Source organism: Lipotes vexillifer, unplaced genomic scaffold (assembly GCF_000442215.2).
Source record: "Lipotes vexillifer unplaced genomic scaffold, Lipotes_vexillifer_v1.1 scaffold834, whole genome shotgun sequence".
NCBI lineage: Eukaryota > Metazoa > Chordata > Mammalia > Artiodactyla > Lipotidae > Lipotes > Lipotes vexillifer.
This window is the reverse complement of record NW_006792311.1, coordinates 71,159-93,110: the sequence shown is the minus strand read 5'-3', so window position 1 is coordinate 93,110 and position 21,952 is coordinate 71,159. Positions and strand designations below refer to the sequence as shown.

Here is a 21,952-nt window from a genome sequence, read left to right as displayed (position 1 = left end):
GCTGCTCTCCTTCCCCCACTTACCAAAAATTAGAGAAGAGAAAATGAGTGTGTGGGCAGAATTTGTATTAATACTACTGGGAAGCTGTTTATACTGTGACCCTTGTAGAACTTTTTCTTGATTTTCTAGAGAGTTTTAAACTATGAGACCTCCCATTTATAATTATCTTTTAATAGTTTATTAAATTCTTCTTGGAATCTTTGCTTTTTAATCCCAAGAAATAGAAGTGATACCTTCTAATTGATAGTTTTTTATTGTTTCATAGATTCATCTAAAAACTACATTAAGACAAAGACTTTTGAGGGCTTCTGTGCATTACATCTTGCTGCAAGTCAAGGACATTGGAAGATCATACAGATTCTTTTAGAAGCTGGGGCAGATCCTAATGCCACTACTTTAGAGGAAACCACACCACTGTTTTTAGGTGGAGTATATTATTTGTGGTACAGATACAATTTTTTATTTTTTACTTTTATTTTTTGCTAAAGAAACTAAGCTTAATTTTCCCTAAAGCTGTTGTATTTATAGTATGTTCTCTGGCAAATATTATACGGTCACTTCTTTGATTTTGAAACCAAAAGGTATTTTTAAAGATTCTTCTTTGTTTTCTACCCTTGGGTGATAGCATCTGAGAATATCTTTTAAATGTTTACTTAAAGTTGTAAAACCTGTTCTGAATTGTAGTCATTATCATTGTTCTCAATGTTGTTCTGAAGACCAGGTAGAGTTTAAATTGTAGCAGTAGTTTACAGGGTTACCTGTGAATGTTTTATGTTTGCTTTTGCTTTTTCTTAGCATTAAGAAATTAAGAATGTTTTATGGAAGAAATCATGAGCTAAACCTTTAACGCCAGTTAATTTGTTGCCTATATGGATCACTATTCAGACTTATTCAGTTATGGTCTGTTTTTGTTTTTTTTTTGCGGTACTTGGGCCTCTCACTGTTGTGGCCTCTCCCGTTGCGGAGCACAGGCTCCGGACGCGCAGGCTCTGTGGCCATGGCTCATGGGCCTAGCCACTCTGCGGTATGTGGGATCTTCCTGGACCAGGGCATGAACCCGTGCCCCCTGCATTGGCAGGTGGACTCTCAACCACTGCGCCACCAGGGAAGCCCTATGGTCTGTTTTTTAATTCATTAAGAACAAAGGCCAGGGACTTCCCTGGTGGTCCAGTGGGTAAGACTCTGTGTTCCCAATGCAGGGGGCCTGGGGCCTGGGTTCGATTCCTGGTTGGGGAACTAGATCCTGCATACTGCAGGTGAGAAGTCCGCATGCTGTAACTAAGAGTTCACGTGCTGCAACTAAGAAGTCCGCATGCCGCAACTAAGAGTCTGTGTTTTGCAAGTAAGACCCAGCGCAGCCAAAATAAATAATAAACAAACAAACAAACAAATAAGTAAATATTAAAGAAAAAAAGGCCAAATTCTGAAGGGCATACTTCTAATACCTGTCTTTTTAGCTTCCCTCCCTCCTTTTCATCCTGTTTGTCTTTGGGGACATTGTGGCCCATAAAGTTTAGTGGAACATGAGAAAATTAAGAGAATAAAACATTTGTACAGAATCAGTGTATTTGGATTATAGTTTTGGTCCTGCCACATGTAATTCATATGTTCATTTATTTACTGTATTGCTTCAGTTTCCTCACTTATAAAATGAGAGTAATAGTACCTACCTAGTCTTTATTGCGCTGAGAATCAAATATCTATGAACATAATTTTTTCCTTGTAAATTTAAGAATATATATTCTTAAAGTTTATGTGCAGTAGAATTCATTCTTTTTAGTGTACAGTTTTACGAGTTTTGATGTATGCATAAAAATGTGTAATGACAATGACAGTCAAGACACAGAACAGTTCCATCACCTTGCAGAATTACATCATGCTGCCTATTTTTAATCAACCTTTTCCCCCTACTTCACCCCTGATAACCACTGATCTGTTTTCTGTTTTCATCCCTGTAGTTTGCTTTTTTCTTTTTTGGCTGTGCCTTGCAGGTTGTGTGATCTCAGTTCCTTGACCAGGGATTGAACCTGGGCCACGGCAGCGGAAGCCCAGAATCCTAGGCCACCAGGGAACTCCCCTGTAGTTTGTTTTTTTTACAGAATGTCATAAATATATATGAAACAATACAACATGTAACCTTTGAGACTGACTTCTTTCACTTAGCATAATGCTTTTGAGATTCATACACGTTGTTGCATGTATCAGTAATTCATTCCTTTCTTTCTAAGTAGTATTCCATTGTATGAGTGCACCACAATTTATCTATTTACCAGTTGATAGACATCTGAGTTTTCAGTGTTTGGTGATTATGAATAAATTGCCACAAACTTTTGCACACAGGTTTTGTTTGCATATAAGTTTTCATTTCTCTTGAATTAATATTTAGGATTGTTGGTTCATGTGGTAAGTGTATGCTTAATTTTGGAAAACAATTTGTAAGTTTCTTATATAGTGACTCTCCCATTTTGCATCCCCTCCAGTAATGTTTGAGAGTTTCAGTTGTTGCACATCCTCACCGTGTCACTTGGTATTGACTAATTTTTCTTTTTTTCTTTCTTTACATTTTAGTCATTTTAATAGGGATTTAGTGGTATCTCGTTGTGATTATAATTTGTATTTTTCCTGATTGCTGATGATGTTGAACATCTTTTCATATGATTATTTGCCATCTTTCCTTTTTTTTCTGTTCTGTTATTAGACAAGTGTTTTGTTTTGAAATAATTTCAGACTTATGGAAATAACAGTACAAAGGATTCTTGTGTACCTTTCACCCAAAGTCTGTTCTTTTGCCCTGTTCACTATATTATTTTTTCTCCCTATATATTTATCCATGTATTATTTTTTTAGAACCCTTTGAGATTAAATTGTAGACATAAAGCTTCTTTACCCGTAAATACTTCCGTGTGAACTTCCTAGAAGCAATGAAATTCTTTTATGTAACTGCCATAAAATAATCAAAATCAGGAAGTTAACACTGATACAGTACTGTTGTTTAATCTACAGATTTTACTCAGGTTTGCCAGTTGCTTCACTAATGTCCTTTTTAGCAAATAAAAAAAATTTTTTTTAATTGGTTCAAGATCAGTCCAGGATTATTTATTATATTTAGATGTTATGTCTCTTTAGCCTCCCCTAATTTGGAACAGTTTTTCAGTCTTTATCTGTTATGATTTTAGCATTTTTGAAGAGTTCAGGCCATTTATTTTGTAGAATGTCTTTCAATTTGGGTTTGTCTGATGTTTTTTCTTGATAAAGTACAGGTTATACATTTCTCCAGGAATACCACAGAAGTGAAATGGTATCTTAGTGCATCTTATCAGGGGAAGAAAATGATCCATTACTGGTGATGTTAATTTATAAAAGTGTTTTAAATATGTGATATATACTATTATGAAGATGTTTCATGGAAGCCTTGCTGTAATATGGTTTGAGTTTCCTAGAGGGGAGATTACTTTTTATGTAAAGTTTCTTTTTTTTTTTTTTTACCACATCCACATTTAACCCACTTCAGATGTTCTGTACAACTACATAGTAAGCTTAAGCTTTCATTGAAGCCGTGCTAAGTGCAATCTCTATTCTAGTTGTTATCTTCAAGGAATCTAACATAGAGGCGTGAACAAAAGGAATTAAGTCCTGTAAAAGAGTTAGAAATAACGTGTTCAAGGTATTAAAAGAGGGAAAAATAAGTCACCCTGGGATGACAGAGGAAGATATCATGTGCAGAGTACTGTATTAATAGTAACAGCAAAATTTATTAAGCAGAGAATGTGTACCAAACCCTGTGTCAGATGTTTTACATGAATTACCTTGTTTAATTTTCACCATGATTCTATGACATATGTACTATTATTATTTCTATTATCACAGATGAGGAAGTGTGAAAACACTGTATTTAGGATCAGAAATTCTGTATTTAAGTTTTCATCTTGCTACTGTCTGTGTATTGGTTAGAATAGCATTTCCTGAATTGATTCAGTGAGCTATTAATAGATGTTCATTGACAGAAGTATTCCTGATCAACATATGTTTGGGAAATGCTATATGTTCTATATTCCCCAGTGTAGAAAAACAAAAATGAGTAGCCATGTAGCTTTATGTGTCCACCTAGTCTGCAGTATCCTCTGTACTCTACGTTATCCTGTTTTAGTATTTTCATAGTTCTTATCACTGGCTGCAATTATTTTATTTATTTGCTACTTTGTTTATTGACTCCTCTCACTAGAAAGAATGTTCCACGAGAGCAGGGATTTTATTTATCTTGTTCACTGTTGTAACTCCCAAACTCAGATCAGTGTCTGGTATATGGTAGGCATGCAGTAAATTATTTGTTGAATGAAAGAATGAAGGTCTCTGAAATAGCTTCTTATAAAATATCACTTATTTTTTTTTAATATCACTTATTTTAACTTTAATCCAGCATTTTGAAATGTATTTGACTTTAATATTATTTTTATTTGTGGAACACTTAGGGGGACTATCTCAAAAACATTAATATTCCATGGGACTATTTGAGAAATGCTAGCTTGATCACTTAGTTTACAGTTTCAAAATATAATAGTCCCATTTACGAAATTTAGCATCGTGCTTACTTATTATATAAGTATTTGGAGAAAATTAGAGATGCAGAGTTTTTAGTGATTTATATTTCAGGATATACTTGCTGTTTTTTACGTTAATGAAGGAAGAGTTGCCAGGATAATTCACACCAGTGAAAAACTTTAAATCACTTATTTTTAGTAGTAGGATTTATTTAGTTTCTTTGGCAGCAAACTACCATCCTAATTATGTTTTGTATTGGCTAATACAAAAAATATTTTGACTCAAGCAGAGTTTAAGCCCAAGGATATATAGTACATAGAGTACTCAGCATGCTCAAGTACTTTATCAATTGTATTAGGGCCTTGTTAGGAAGTAGAGGGTTTTTTTGGTTTATTTATTTATTTATTTATTTTTGGCTGTGTTGGGTCTTCGTTTCTGTGCAAGGGCATTCTCTAGTTGCGGTGGGCGGGGGACACTCTTCATCGCGGTGCGTGGGCCTCTCACTGTCGTGGCCTCTCGTTGCGGAGCACAAGCTCCAGACGTGCAGGCTCAGTAGTTGTGGCTCATGGGCCTAGTTGCTCTGCGGCATGTGGGATCTTCCCAGACCAGGGCTCGAACCCGTATCCCCTGCATTGGCAGGCAGATTCTCAACCACTGTACCGCCAGTGAAGCCCGGAAGTCGAGTACTTTTAAAAAAGGAAGAGAAAAGGAAAAGTACAGGCTGAGCTTTTGCAAAAACATAGTGACAAAGAATGGATATGTGACTCTTCAGTTAGGTGTTTGTTTAGTTAGGTGTTGTGGGCTCTAGTGTCTGCTCTGACCCATAAATAGTATGACAAACTTCAGCAATGTGCTTTACTTACCTGTATATTTCTCCCCCTTTTAAATAACCATAGTGATCTGTGTTTCCATCTATAATGGAAGAGGTTTTTTTATTAAAACAAAATCCAGAACACTTCAAGGTTTGCACCAAGCTATAGATGATTATCTCTAGGTAAGGAAGAGTGGTTGGGCCAACTGGACTTAAAGTGAGAAAGGGGGACTGCCCGTCTAGTATAGCTTCCTTCCCCAGCTGTAGCTTTATCTTTCCAAACTGTTCATTGCTGAAACTTTGGAGTATGTTACCCCTCCCCCCAAGGGAAGCTGTCTTCCCTTGCATGTTGTAGTACCTATCCTGTGGCCCAGTTAACACCTAAACTGGGGGATCAAGGGATAGGAAATGAATACAGAACTATGGAAACTTTCAGGTGACTACAAAAGTCATCAACGTCAGTGGTGTGTCATTATGATTGAACTAAAGGCTAAATGCAGACAGTTAGAAAATTTACTACTCCACTGTTTATAATGGGAATGTCTTTCCTACACAGAACTCACCAAGATTTTCATAAAATGGAGTTTGGAAGGAAGCTTTTCAGTTCGATGGCAGTAAGAATTAAAATGAGAAAATCCCACAAATTCAGGAAACTTCTCCATATCTTTCCACGTGAAAATTGTTCTTATAGAACATCATTTGCTAACATGCAATTTAAAGTTTATGTTTAACAAGGAGTATACCTCTTATTTTCTTTCTTTACTGTTGTCTTCTCTCTCCACTCCCCTTCCCTTGCCTTATAAATGCATACACAGTAAATATTCTAAGTAAATATTCTAAGGATAGATTTGTAAAACTGCTTTGGAAATACGAATACCCTTATTTATAAATATAGTAGATTTAAGTGAAAATATAGCTGATTATATAGGAAATAGATTTTCTTTTTATTTTGCTATATTTAAAACAACACTGATAAATTGGAGGCTCAAATCCAACCCAGTGCAACCTCACAGAACAATTTCTATGAGAACTGCACAGCATACTGTTTTGGCTTTTGATGGATTATTTTTCATTTTTTGTTCTTCTGAGTGCTTAGTCTGTGTAACCTTCAACGTTAAACATAGCTGTACTGTTTATTAGGAACGAAGTTTTTTATAAGCAGTGTTATGTGAGGCTGCCTATTTCAATATTGAATTGTAAAATATGTCATACTTTAGCTCGTGTGGCCTATCCTTTAACTCTGACTCTTGATATATTCCAGAGTTGAACAAACCAACCTGTATTTCACTTTTCACTAGTATTTTCATGGATTAGTGATCTTTCATAGAGTTATTTTTTGAGGTGCTATGAACTTTGAGGTGTAGCATTCATATATTTAATATGTATTATATTAATTAAACTTAATCTTTGGAGTTATTTTTAGATCTTTCAATGGAAAGATTAATCATCTTCCTCAAGGATTATAACTTAAGCATTTTTATTTGAGGACATGTTCTTGAAAATAGGAGTTTGAGTTTTCTCAGGTCTGAAGTATGGCTGTTCACTAATAAGTTACATTTTAAAAATGTTAATTTCATGTTCTATTTACTTTCTTGATGTAACTTTTTATTATTTTATGTCATACTCTTCGATGCTTTAAGACTGTATCTTTTCATTCCTTAAGGTAAGCAGTTTGAAGCTAGTATATTTATTATCTTTCTTGTGTTACCTTTGTATAATTAAATGTATTTACGCCATCTGTCATTTTATTAGTCATGTTTGATTGATAGAATTAAACTTCTGGCTTTTAAAAATGAAGAAATCAATATCCCTATATTCTCCTGTATAACTCTTTTTCTTTTTTCTGTCCTTTGCCAAATTTTGTTAGTTATATTGTATTAACGTTGTCAGTGGAAATAACATTTTGCATCCTATTCTGGCATCTTAACACCTTCATTTTATTTTATTCTTATAGTTCTGTGGTTCAGTAGCTTAGAAGTTTATCATCAGTTATTTTGCCATGGTTTTTCCAGTCTTGTTTGGTTAACTAAATTCTTCCTTTAACAGAGTCCTCTGAAAGGACCCATGGGAATAATGTTCCTTGAGTTCCTGCATGTTCATAATTGAATAATTATTAAATTAAATTAAATTAAATAATTAATTTACATTTTGGCCATGCCACGCTGCAGCTTGTGGTATCTTAGTTCCTCAACTATGGATTGAACCCAGGCTCTTGGCAGTGAGAGTGCAGGGTCCTAAACACTGGAGTGGTCCTTGGAATGAGGGATGTTTTGCCAGATACTTTTTCTTTGATAGGGACTCCTCAGTGTAATGATTTGTTTCTCTAAGCCATACTGTGGAGATCATACAGAGGTGGCTCCTATAAGGAAACTACTGCTATATGAGTACTTCAAAAACGTGAATTGGATAATTACAGAAAGTGGTAGAATTCACTTTTATAGCTCTGCTATCTAAATCAAACGTTTCTCTTGACTCTGTTGGTGGGGAGACATATGGAAAAATGATAAGGTTTTTGTCTTCTAAGACTTTCATGTGATTGAAAGATGTGTTTTTCTGGATATGATCTCTGATGGCTAATTGCCCATTTGACTTCTTTCTGTCAGAAACAGAGACATGTCAGTGGCAACATGTAGAATTAGATTGGGGTACTGACTACAATCTTTCTGTTATATTCCTAACATAATGAATTTTGCCCATTTCGTCATGGTTTTTACCATCAGTATACATCTTTAAGATTGTTAGTCATTGGGCAGACACAAGGTCCTTTGTAAGAAAGAAGTGTAACTTTCATTACAATTTTAGAAAAAATTTTTCTAAGTAGCAATCAAATACTACATTTCAGACTAAGGATTCATGGCCAAGACACATTATAGAAATATATCTGTATATATAGGGAGAGTGGTTTGAAATTATGATATATGTCTTTGATGGGAAAACCTTACTTTATAACCATTCTGATTATAAATTTTAATTATGAAATAAATAACTGTGGGTAGTCCTACTTACCCAGTGACATTCTTGAAATAATTCTCCATCCTTGCCAGTCACTTTGTCAGAGTGAAAAGTTGAAACTAACATATGCTGTCAGTGGAGTTAGTATAGTACTTTAATAGTTCTCCTGTCCTGGGTATAGGTAAGTCTTAGAAAAAACATAAAATCTGAGGTGACATAGAATAAATTCAAAACACTAGAAAAAAAAATCACTTGTCATTGCAGTCTAGTTTCCTTTCTAGTGCCACCAGATGTCACTGTAACCACAGGACCAAAGAAATACACAGTAGATGAAATGGCTACGAACATTCTTTTTTGCTTTGTGAAAGAGGTAGGGAAAAAGTTTTATTCAAATTAGATATACAATGGAAAGATTATTTTATCAGTGAATTGTAGAGGAAAATGAAGTGCATAATGGAGAATAGAGTACATGTAGAATTTAAGAAGCATAGATACAGTTAAAAATTCATATATAAATCAAATGTACTAATAGAATACGTAGGTGATCTCTGAGGCCCTCAGAAATCACCAACCCGTTGCTATAACTAGAGGAGATGGACAGCCTGTGGTTAAACTGTTCATTACAGCCTTACTGACTGTGATGTTTCTCAGTAGAACTACTGTCACAATCTGAGCCTCAAGATGAAAGAGTATATTCTAGTTTATAGATGTAAAACTCAGCTCACTGCAATTTGCATTTGGTACAGAACTTTTCTACAGTAATTCCCAAGAATACATAGTCACATCAGGCATTTTTCCAAAAGAGCATTCAATAGGATAATTACATTTAAAAAAATCCCTCCTTTAGAAATTTATTGTTTAATGCGTGCTGCATTAAATAATGATCATTGTTTATTATTTTTAGTTAGAGTTTAGTACGCCTAGTTAGATTTATTACTTACATGTATGTATAGCTCTGCCATATTTCTCCCAGATGAGAATCCTATGTTGAGTCCATGTCTTCATGAAATCTTCATGTGGGGCTTGTGACTGCACTCAGTGTGCTACATGCCTCAACTGAGTTTTGATTTTGGTTAGAAGTTTTATGTGGGTCAGCAGCTGCTTCTACTTCCTTGATTTCTCCTTTTCAACAATATTTTGTTATTCAGGTTATGTTATCCCAGATTACTTCTTTTTCCCTCTTATATATAGGAAATGGAAAGATGTGTTTCTTCAAAAATATAAATGTCTCCCTAGAAATTATTGCAGGTAATGATGTTCCCATATCATTCTTACTTTGTTAGACTTTTGATGTTACAGGTTTCTTCAGCACAATAACCTGACCTGTTGTGGGAGGGGCAGTGTCCCTGCCATCAGAGCTTCTGGTTTTTCTTTTCTGCTGTCTCAGCTAGAGTCTTGCAGACAATACCTGTTTGGATTGAAGGGAGGAAAGCCTTTCTCCCATCTTTGTGTGTACCCCAGACACTTTGAGCTCTGTCTTCCAAATGAGGTGTTTTATTTCATGTTTATTCTTTTTCCTTGGGCTCTGGTCTCTGTTCAATGCCAGTGTAATACCAGATCCTATGATTCTGCTTTCTTTTTCTCTCTGGGAATCCACAGTACTTTTCCAGGTTCCAGAATTACTCATTTCCTTTCTGTCCTTGAACACCTGCCCCAAACCATAGGAGCCACAACTAATGGCCTGGCTCCCTATCCTCATTGCCAGGCATGTATCTTGGAGATAGATATGCCTAGTACTCTAGGTTAAATTCCAATTTAGTTAAATTCTAAACTCTAGACCAGAGCCGTCCAATAGAATTTGGAAGTGTCCTAAATCTGTACTGTCCAGTCACTAGCCAAGTGTGGCTCTTGAGCACTTCAAATGAAGCTAGTTTGATGGAGGTACTCAAATTTTCATTTAATTTAATTTTAATTAATTAGATTTAAATAGCCACATATGGCTACTGGCTTCTGTATCAGAGAATGCAGCTCTTCGTATACCTTTAACTGAGCTGTAGTCCTCTTCTATCTTTGAAATGTTAGCCTCCTTTGCCGTAGCATGCAGTACTAGATGGGTCCCATGCAGAGAGGTGAGGGAGCAGAGAAACACCAGCTTAGCCAATCAGCTTGCTTATCAGTGGGATGGTAGAAATTGCAGCTGAATTTCCCTCATTATCCTCAGTTGATTAGGTGATTATCAGACTCACGCTCCAGTCTAAGGAAATGTCTTTAGGTCTCTGCAAACTTGGACAAGAAGTGGAAAGAAAAGAAAGAGCTTAAAAGTTCTGTATAAACAGCATCTGCCTATAGACCTAGTTCTGTTTTTTGGAAGAGAGAAAAATCTGACAAGTGAATGCAGGTGGTGGCCATGGAAAGATAGAGGATTATGGGCTTTGGATTCCTTTTTTGAGGGTGGGAAATAGTGTATATGTTTGTAAGACAAGATCAGTATGGCTGTGGAGGAGGAAAGATAAACATAAACGTTTATTTAAAACTGGTTTGTGGGTAATTATCATGGAGGAAGTAAATTGGACAATAAATTGGGGAAACCTGAGTGTCTGCACTCTCACTTAGGAGGGGACCTGGATATGCACTTCTTGTAGTGCTGGATGATGGTTGCAGTTAATCAGATTGTTGGACAAAAGGATTGATCCTGCAAAGGGAAGAGGCTGTCCTTAGGGTGCATGGAGTGAAGGTGACCAATATGAGTTTAGTCAGAGAGCTGTATTAGTATTGAGGGAACTGTAATTATGGCCTAACTCCTCATGATTGAAAAGCTAACCTTCTGAGTATCCTATTTGTGGAGTTTATTAGGAAAAGAAGTTGGCCAGTTATATATCAAGAAAGGGGTAAGGGAGACTGAGGGAGAGAAAGAAGGAACATTTATTGAGCACCTACTATATTTACTTATATTAATTATTCAATCAACATAAAAGCCCATAGGTAAGTAGATTATCCTTATTTTATATGTGTAACGAGGTTGAGAGACTAACTTGCTCACAGCTGGACAGAGTGCCTGACTACACTATCTATGTTCTTTCCACTAGAGTTAGGGCATCATCTTGATCCTAAATTATAATTCAGATATGTCTGAGATGCCTGAGCACTTGTGTCATGAATAAGTAGGTGGCAAATTCAGGAGCAGGATGAATGGTTTTCAGGAGGAGATTTTTATTTGAGTAACTGGGTGGTAGAGGGGCTTCTGGGAGACAAGGGTGGAAGAACAGCCTGGTTTTCCAGCTTCAGGGATTCATATTTGAGCCCTGTAGTGAGAGGAGCTGAAGGTGGAAGGTGAAGGATCTGTTTCCATGAGCACCTCTGAGAGGTGCAGGGATATGAGCAGCCCTGCTCTGTAGGAAGCTCGGTGACAGAGCATGTTGTGGGTTAGGTTTGGAACAGGGCATCTTCTCCACTGCTGCTCAGGTGTAGCATGTTGCCTATACAGTGGGCACTGCAGGGAAACCAGCATCACCTTGGCATCTTGCATATTCAGAATTGGGAAATAAATGGCACCTATGGCCTGGGTGACATTCTCATTGACACTGTGCCAGTTATAACCTTCAAGTGGCCTTTACAACAGTGGACATCAAGAAGGTGTCTCAGAGAAGAAGATGACAGGATTATTTAGGATATCAGAAGTCCTTAGTGGGGTAGAATTTGTCAGGAGATATAGCTTCCATATTATGCAAGTGGGGCCATGAACTGGTGAAACATACTAAAAACTTTTATTGTGAAACATTTAAAATATATGCGAAAGTAGAGAACATAATATAGTGAACTCCTTTGTACTGTCAGCCAGCTATAGCTGTTATCAGCTTGTTTCTTCTGTAACCCCAATGTCAGGATTTGAAATTTTAGTTTACAGTTTAACATAACTTCACTTGTACTCCCAGGCTAGTGAGTCCCAAAGGAACTCAGGATAAAGACAATGTTATATTTTGTTTATTCATATCTCAACTACTTCCAAAGAGAATTTGAAGTGACTGATGATTAAGGTAAGAGTAAACACTACACACCTACCAGAATGGCTAAAAAGAAAAAGATTGAAAGTGCCAAGTGTTTATGAGGATATGAAGCAACCAGAAGATAGATTACTGATGGGAGTGTGAATTTGGTATAGCCACTTTGAAAAATGGTTTGGAAGAACTTACTAAAGCTGAGTATATACATACACTCTGTCCCAGCAATTCCATTCCTAGGCATATATTCAACAGTAATGTGTATCAGTGTTCAGTAAAAGACGTACTAGAGGGCTTCCCTGGTGGTGCAGTGGTTGAGAGTCCGCCTGCCGATGCAGGGGACACGGGTTTGTGCCCCGGTCCGGGAAGATCCCACATGCCGCGGAGCGGCTAGGCCCGTGAGCCACGGCCGCAGAGCCTGCGTGTCCGGAGTCTGTGCTCCACCACGAGAGAGGCCACAAGAGTGAGAGGCCCGCGTACCGAAAAAAAAAAAGACGTACTAGAATAGTCTCGTTGTAGCACTCTATTACAGCCCCAAACAGGAAGCTATCCAAAGAGCATCTGCCAGCAATAGAACGGGTAAATAAATTGTGTTCTATTTACACAATGGATTACTACACATCAATGAAGAGGAATGATCTGCAGCTAGAGGCAACAATATTGATAAATTTTACAAGCATACTGTTGAACCAGAGAAACTAGATGTAATAGAGTACAGATTTTCCTCAACTTAGGATGGGGTTACATCCCAGTAAGCCCATTGTAAGCTGAAAATGTTGTAAGTCAAAAATGCACTTAATACACCTAGTCTACCAAACATCATCGTTTAGTCTAGCCTACCTGATATGTGCTCAGAGCACTTACATTAGCCTACATTGTGCCTTACATTAGGCACAGTCATCTAACACAAAGCTTATTTTATAATAAAGTGTTGAATATCTCGTGTAATTTATTGAAACTATATTAAAAGTGAAAAGCAGAATGGTTGTATGGGTATGGAATGGTTGTGAGTATATCAGCTGTTTATCCTCATGATTTTGTGGCTGACTGGGAGCTGCAGCTTGCTGCCACTGCCCAGCATTGTGAGAGATGATCATACCACATATTGCTAACCCAGGAAAATATCAAAATTTGAAGTACAGTTTCTCCCGAATGTGTATCCCTTTTGCACCGCTGTAAAGTCGAAAAATTGTCAAACCATCTTAAGTTGGGGACTGTCTGTATTTTCTGGCCCTTTACAGAAACAGTTTGCTGACTCCTATTCTTGTTAATATTACCAGGTATAGTTGAGGGAGTCCTGACTAACTAGGAAGCCTGGGCTCTGGCTCTGTGACTTTCGGCAGATCACTCAACTCCTCAGGATTTATGTCCTGAATGAGCAGGTGATGAGCCGTGCTTCTAGGAGTAGCTCCAACTACAAATTCATTTTTTCCTTAAAAAAAAAAAGGTAACTTTTTGCCAAGGCTTACAAAATTTGGCTTCTTTCTACCTCTCTTGCTTTATTTCCTTTCCTTGACTTCACTTCAGTCACACTGGCCATCTTGGCTATTCCAAACATACTCAGCTCTTTTGTACTTTACTGCCTTTACACTTCTTATTTCCTGTTTGGAGTACTCTTCTTCCACCTCTTTGCATGGCTTACTGCTTATCTCTCATTTCTCTGTTCAGAGGTCTCTGTTTCAAAGAGATAACCTCTATCCTCTTTTCTAACATAGCACTCTCATACTCAGTCACTGTTCTTTACTTTACCTTGTTAATTCCTTTCACTTTTTTTCCCACAAAATGTCATTTCACAGTTTCTTTTATCAGAACTTATTTCCTTTATCCGTGTGCTTGTTTATTATCTGTCTCTCCCACTAGAATGGAAGTTCCACGAAGGCAACTACTTTGTAGGTCTGGTTGCTTGCTATGCCCCTTGTGCTTAGTACAGTCCCTGGCACTGTTGAATGATTGGATTAATTATTTAACTATTGCAGAGTCTTAAAGGACATGGTAAAATGGTAGATTTTATTTCAAATGCAAATAAGAGCCCTGAAAAAAAATTGAACTATTATTATAGCTAAGTTGATTTTAATGGCTTGTTGTTTGCAGCTGCTTTTATAATCATTTAAATTCTTCCACAGAGCTGTCAGGTATGTTTATATAATCATCCTTAATTTACATAGAATGTGAAGTCATAAGTATACTGACTTCTTCCAAAGCACTGTGGTTTACTGATTTTCTGGGATTTGTAAGTCAATGTGGCTTTTGTTTTTGTTTTTTAAATCAAATTTTGGAAAATTTCAGGCACTATTTTCTCTTCAAATGTATTTTTTGCTGCCCAGTTTTTACTCTCTTCTCCTTCTGGGACTCCAATTAATGTATGCTGGACTGTTTGATGTGTACAGTTGATTTTCCTGTAGTCTTTTTTTCCTCTCTCAGTTCTTCAGATAGGATGATATACATATATATATGTTTTTGTTTTTTGTTTTATTTTCCTTCTTTCTTTTTTTGGCCATGCTGTGTGGCATGCAGGATCTTAGTTCCCCAATTAGAGATCGAACCCATGCCCCCTGAAGTGGTAGTGTGGAGTCTTAACCACTGGACCGCCAGGGAAGTCCCTGGTTGATTTATATTGATGTCTTCAAGTTCATCCACTCTTCTACCATCTCTGATCTTCTTTTAAGCCCATCCATTTCTTCTTTCAGTTCTGGAATTTCCAGTTGGTTCTTTTTTTTTTTTTTTTTTTTTAACAGTTTCATTACTCAGATTCTCTGTGTATGCTGTGTGTATACCATAGATGTTAAAAGTAAAATCTTTGGGGCTTCCCTGGTGGCACAGTGGTTGAGAGTCCACCTGCCAATGCAGGGCACACGGGTTCGTGCCCCGGTCCGGGAGGATCCCACATGCCGCAGAGCGGCTGGGCCCGTGGGCCATCGCCACTGAGCCTGCGCGTCCAGAGCCTGTGCTCCGCAGCAGGAGAGGCCACAACAGTGAGAGGCTTGCGTACCGCAAAAAAACAAACAAACAAAAAAAGTAAAATCTTTGAACATATTTTCCTTAAAGTTTTAAAGCATATTTATAGTAGCTGCATTAGTTAATCTGTTAAATCCAATGTCTGGGCCATCTTGGGATCAGTTTCTGCTCACTACTTTCTGACTTGTATACTGGGTATTGTGATTAGTACGTCACAGACTTGAATTCTCTTATCCTCTGAGAATAGTGAGTTTTTTTCTTTTTTTTAAAATAATAGGTAGATTATTTACTGGCTTATGACCTTGAACTTGTTTAGGTTTGGTTTTATGCTTTGTTGAGAGCATAAGGTATTTCCCAGATCTAACTCACAGGAGGACTTAGTTCCCAGCCTCTGCCTCTTTCCAGATCAGGGCTTATTTTAGGCTTCCTTAGAGCAGGTCTAGAGTAGGCCTTAGTCTCAGATGTGGTCTTTATTACTAGGGCTCTGCCTTTTGGGTGTCTCAGCTGGATGCCCAGAGTGTTAACAAGCTATTGAAGTATCAGTGTGGTTTCACCACTCTGACTGGGCCAGAACTCCTAGGAGTTCCATTGGCCCTCAGCACTGTCTTCTACTTATCTCTATTCTATTCTTAACCCTTTAGCAGTTCTCTGGTAAGCTTCATCTTGCCTTGTACATGTGTAGCCCAGACCTCAGGCAAGGATTCTTGGAGAACTTCCACAGTGGGGCCTCCCCTCCGCACAGTTCTCTTTTCTCTTGGGGTTTGCCCTACCGATTTCAACTGCTTAAACTCTGATATTTTCCTCCTTAGCTCAGCAGACTGCTTCACTCTGCTTGGACCATTTCCTCTGCTTGGAGTATTCTTTCTTCAACCTTACCCTTACTGTGCTTGGACTTCAGCTCATTGCACCATAATCCAGAAATGTCCCCAGGCAGAAAGCTGGGGTGATCATGGGGCTCACCTCATGTGTTTCCCTTTCCTTAGGAATCAGTCGTTTGCCCATGCTAGAAAATGCTAGAAAAAGTTGCTTTATGTATATTTCCCACTCTTATGATGGCTACTTTAGTACCAGTTATTTTGTCATATCCAGAAGTATAGTTCTGAAGGCTGTTTTGTTTGGAGAGGAATGAATTCTTAAAAAGAAAATCATATTTTATTTTAGACATTTATTTTTCATTCACTGAGTCAGTGCTTATTTATTGCCTGTCTTCTGTTTGCGATTGGTACTGAACACAGTTTCTCTCCTCAAGCGTACTTTACTAATGATAAGGAGGCAAACAAATAGTAAGTTTGAGTCTGGGTTTTTTGTTTTTTTTTAAAAAATAACTTTCACTGAAGGTATAATATACTTGGTCACAGTATGGTTCCCACTCCCTCTCCAATTTGGTAACTTATTATATAAGGACAAAGAAGTTAACCCAACTCTTCCAAAGGAGAGGCTTTGGTAGTAGGATGTAAGCTGTAAATACACTTTTCTAAACCACTATTTCTTTTTTTTAAAAGGTTTATTTATTTATTTATTTAATATTTTATTTTTGGCTGTGTTGGGTCTTTGTTACTGTGCACAGGCTTTCTCTAGTTGTGGTGAGCAGGGACTACTCTTCATTGTGGTGTGCGGGCTTCTCGTTGCAGTGGCTTCTCTTATTGCGGAGCACGGGCTCTAGGTGCGCGGGCTTCAGTAGTTGTGGCTCTAGAGCGCAGCCTCAGTAGTTGTGGCACATGGGCTTAGTTGCTCCGCAGCATGTGGGATCTTCCCGGACCAGGGCTTGGACCCGTGTCCCCTGCATTTGCAGGTGGATTCTTAACCACTGTGCCACCAGGGAAGTCCCTAAACCACTATTTCTTAACGATTAACCATTACTTAACCATTTGCCTTATTTTGAAATAATTAGCAAGAGCTATAAAAATGCCATTTTGCCATTGAGAAATTTTTTTCACTAGAGATGCAGATATCAGATATCTTAATGTATTTATGATATTAAAAATTTTCTCTGACTTCTATAGCGTATTTAATAATCAAAACAACCTGATAATCTTCAACTCAGGCTTTTGGCTATGGAGTGATTTTTGCCAGCAGTCACTGATAATGTTGTATGAATTGGGTGTGAAACAGATTCTACTAAATTTTCGTTGGTTGATATAAGAACATCATTTTAACAATGATTGTTGTTTATTATGGTAAAAATATCTAAGATGCAGACTTGCAGTATTGTGCTTTCAGTTTGCTTGTCATTTACTATTGTCATTTGTGATCAGATGGTAATAGCCAACCTTTCAATTCTTTTGAGACTGTTTCTCCAGACTGCTGCTGTTTCTTCTGACCTGTTCATCCCATCCCCCTCCCAATTGCATTTTTAACAAAATAGAAACACATATTATCTCCATTATCAAAGCGAATATGTTTGCCTCCTGCTTCCATTTCCTCTGTATCGTCTAAGATACAATTGAAAATAATTTTATATGTGTACCAAAAGGATGTATATATTAATGGGTTTGGGCTAAGACAATTGTGATGTTTTGGAATTGCATAAGGAGTACATATATGTTTTGATTTGTTGATAGGAATGATCACAGTATTGTGAGTTTGAAGCTGAATAAGTGATGGTAACATCACCGAAGTGCCCAGTCCTACAAACATGGCTTTTTACTGACAATAATTTTTTTGACTGTTGTATTGCAGCTGTTGAAAATGGACAGATAGATGTGTTAAGGCTGCTACTTCGATATGGAGCAAATGTTAATGGATCCCATTCTATGTGTGGATGGAACACCTTGCACCAGGCTACTTTTCAGGTAAACTCTGAATTTATTATTTCATTTCCATGTAAATTGTGTGTTTTACCCTTTTAAAATGACAGTTCAATACAGTTTTTGCTTCCTACTTGCCTGTGATTTATGATGGTTAGTGCAGTACAGAAAAGGCAGTCTAAACGCTAACGGTCATTCTGAATAAGCCAACTGCTCTAGTAGTTCTAGTAGCTTTGGGCTGCAGGGATTATCTAAGTTTTTCGAATGTTGATAGCATAGTTAAGAGACCATCAGAATATTTGGGATATAAATTGATAGTGAGCAATGGCTTATTTTATTTATAGCACTGTGTTTAGAAACTGTGATGACATCTTAGTGCTTGTACTTGCAAACTAATTTTGCAGGATTTTATAAGGATTATAATTCCTAGAGATTCCCAGTGTTTTATCTGTTTATGTTTAATGTTCTAGCTAAAGGTACAGAATAATCTGATTGTTTAACACATTCTTCCCATCCACCAATACACTTTTTTCCTTTAGTGAGGATAAAAAACATACACACACACACACAACAATAAAAAAGGCATCTTCTATTTTCTTTGTTTTCTCTTATTTAAAATATGAATCTGTGCCTTAGGAAAATGCTGAGATCATAAAATTGCTTCTTAAAAAAGGAGCAAACAAGGAATGCCAGGATGACTTTGGAATCACACCTTTATTTGTGGCTGCTCAATATGGCAAGCTAGAAAGCTTGAGCATACTTATATCATCGGGTAAGACTAATTCATTGGGTAAGACTAATCCATTAGCCTTTACACTGTTAAGATCATGAGTTTTAACTTTGTATCTTCTTAGGAAGAGTAATTCTTGACCAGATATAAATCGGGTTCTGGAACTTATGGTGTTTTATGTTAATGGTAAATAAGAGTACATACAAGTTCATTTATAAGCCTGGTTACTAAGTCTCTATTACTAACATAATACATTGCACAACTATTAATTTATCTGAGTAGGACCATAATGATCTATCATTAAAGCGGGTTTATTGGCAAGTTGAATGATGGTGCTGTCCTTTATTATAGGGACCTGAGCAATTCCAACTTTCTAGGGTACAAGACTAGTATCGGCTTAATTAATTTTTTAGATAGTTATTTTGTATATTAACCCTTTGAGTTGTATGTTTTGATCAATTGTGTGATATTTAAATGGATTTATTTCAAAGCATGTTTATACTTTATTATGTTAATAAATAGCAACAGAAACCTGTTAAAGGTTTCTCAGTGACAACCATTACACATTCAGCATTGTCAGAGAGGATGGTGTTGAGGTGGCATTCTTACTCTGTGTGACATTTCTGTGACCAGAAACTTTTGTTATGTAAGAGCTTTTCAGTTCTTCCAGACACTGCGTGTGCACTCACACTGCTAACCCGACGAAGCATGGATAGTCAGGAGCAGATGGGAAATACACCAGATTTGCCACCATGCAATTTTTTTTAATACTTAGACTTTTCACATATCTTCTGTAATACCTAAACTTTTAATAAATTACCAAAACAAAGTTTAAAGTTGAGAGAATCCCCCAAATCATTTGTTCAATTTTTTTTTTTTTTTTTTTTTTTTTTGTATTAAGAATCCCAGGCTTGGGGACTCCCCTGGTGGTCCAGTGGTTAGGAATCCGCCTTCTAATGCAGGGGACATGGGTTCGATCCCTGGTTGAGGAGCTAGGATCCCACATGCCACAGGGCATCTGGGCCCGTGTGCCACAACTGCTGAGCCCATGCACTCTAGAGCCTGTGCACCACAATTAGAGAGGCTGCGTGCTGCAACTACTGAGCCTGTGTGCTCTGGAGCCCACATGCCACAACTAGAGAAGAACCTGCATGCCGCAACTAAGACCTGACACAGCCAAATAAATAAATAAATTAATTAATTAAAAAAAAAAAGAATCCCAGGCTCTGAGCATTTAAGTGCCTTGCCAAAGATCTAGAAAGTATTCCCTGGCAGAATCAGGACTTGGATCCAGGACTTGTGATTTCTCATCTTCCTTCTTCTATGTTGTACCTTCCCAAGGACTGTTGTGATGTATTTTGTGACTTCCAGTCCGTAAGTTCCAGTTATTAGTGTGTAGCTAATATTTAGAATGAAATAGGTTAAACTGCAGCTTAATGACGCCTCATGCTGAGCCTGTCTCCTGGAACACTAAGCACCTGTTTTGTTTTCCTTTGTTCTTTTTTTCTTCTCCTCTCTGAATAGTTATGAATGGCAAGTTGAAAAGGTATGTAGGTATGTTTATAATGTAACTATACGATATGTTTCTAACTCTTTAAAGTGACTTTCCTTTCAGTGAATTATCTCTCATTTTCCCAACTTTTCTACCTGTAATCTTACAGGGTCTAGTTCCTTATTCTTCCTTATACATTGAAATTGTCAAAACAAAACATTGCGTAAAAGAGAAAGTTAAGTAGGTTTCTTTTTTGACTTAGTATTTTCTCAGTTATAGTGTTCATTTCTTTCTGAGGCTGACAGTAGGTGAAGCCACCTTGTACAAGTCAGGAATATTCTGTGTATCTAGACATGTTGAATATCCAGTTGGAATTTCTGACAGTTCCATAAACTCTAAGTTACCATTTGTGTTTTGCATTGTTTTTACCCATTTCAGGGCTTCAATTTATTCAAGGTATATTTATGGAACATCCTTTTAAATAAAAAAGTAGTCTTTTCCCCCTTGACAATGATGATTTTTCACTGAGCTGTATTCCAGAAATTTAAAAATTCTCATGGTCATGTATTAACACCATACTTAGCATACTTAACACATTATTTGTCAATGAGAAAAGTTTGAGGGCGTCTGCTATTTTTGAAACCTTCACAAAAATTGAGGTCACTGAACTTTTTCACATCTTTGTACATTTGCGTCTAAATAATTGATTAGATTTATGCTTAAAAAGATCAGCTTAGAAACCCATTTAAATAGACCTTTTTCCTTTTAATGTGGGCTCTGTTTATCATGCACTGGTCATGAAGAAAAGTGATATAATGAAGAGTATAGTCAACATTAGTTTAAAGGCATAGCCCTCATGTATATCATATCTACTGGAATTTTTTTTTTTCACAAATCTTAGCCTGAATCAATTAGTGGCATCTGTAAAGTATCATAATTTAGATTTTTTTCTTATGCTTTCAGTAATGATCAGAAATGTTATCCATATTTGATGGTTTGCATTTTTCCTTTTTTAAATGATTGCTTACTGGACCCTCAGAGTGCTTGTTGGAATGAAATGAATCCTTCATTGAATAAGTTTCTTATTTTAGCTTAAAAATGAATTCTAAAATATTAATCACTTGTTTTCTTGCTGACATAAAAGTAAAAACAATGTAAATTATTACCAATAAGTTATGAAAATTAATGTTTTAACAACAGTATCCACTAAGGAAGAAAAGCTATTGTACTGTGAAACCCTTTTAAGGCAACCGCTTTGAAATTTTTGTTAATTATTATTATTATTTTTTGCATTAAGGAGGGTTATATGTTAAATGTTTATTTTAGGTGCAAATGTCAATTGTCAAGCCTTGGACAAAGCTACTCCCTTGTTCATTGCTGCTCAAGAGGGCCACACAGAGTGTGTGGAGCTTTTGCTTTCCAGTGGGGCAGATCCTGATCTTTACTGTAATGAGGACAATTGGCAGTTACCTATTCATGCAGCCGCACAAATGGGCCATACAAAGTAAGTGTTAAAAATGGAAAATGAAAATGGTCTCATAATTCAAAGGTAATAGAAATAGATCTTCTGGGCCAGACCCTTTACCTCCAGGCATAACCCTTGGTATTCCCTTCTCTACTGATCTGCTGGGTGACTAGATCCACCCCCCACATTTGTCCCCCTTGCAATCCCAGCAACTCGTAGTCTTGCCCTTACCTAGTGTGAGGCAGAGTGGCCCCAGGGGCTTTCTCAGGGTAAGTCTTCTCTCTGACTTCTTAAGCTGTGGCTGTACTCTCCCACTCCTTTCC

General features: G+C 37.1%; 1 protein-coding gene across 1 annotated transcript in view; it reads left to right on the top strand.

Annotated features, from left to right (window-relative positions):
* Positions 1–21,952, top strand: part of ASB3 (ankyrin repeat and SOCS box containing 3) — a 91,208-nt gene that overhangs the window by 38,598 nt on the left and 30,658 nt on the right. Inside the window, exons 3-6 of the mRNA XM_007465485.1 lie at positions 266–424; positions 17,875–17,987; positions 18,579–18,714; positions 21,491–21,668. Coding sequence (XP_007465547.1) covers positions 266–424; positions 17,875–17,987; positions 18,579–18,714; positions 21,491–21,668 — 586 coding nt within the window. The remainder of the gene's footprint in view (positions 1–265; positions 425–17,874; positions 17,988–18,578; positions 18,715–21,490; positions 21,669–21,952) is intronic.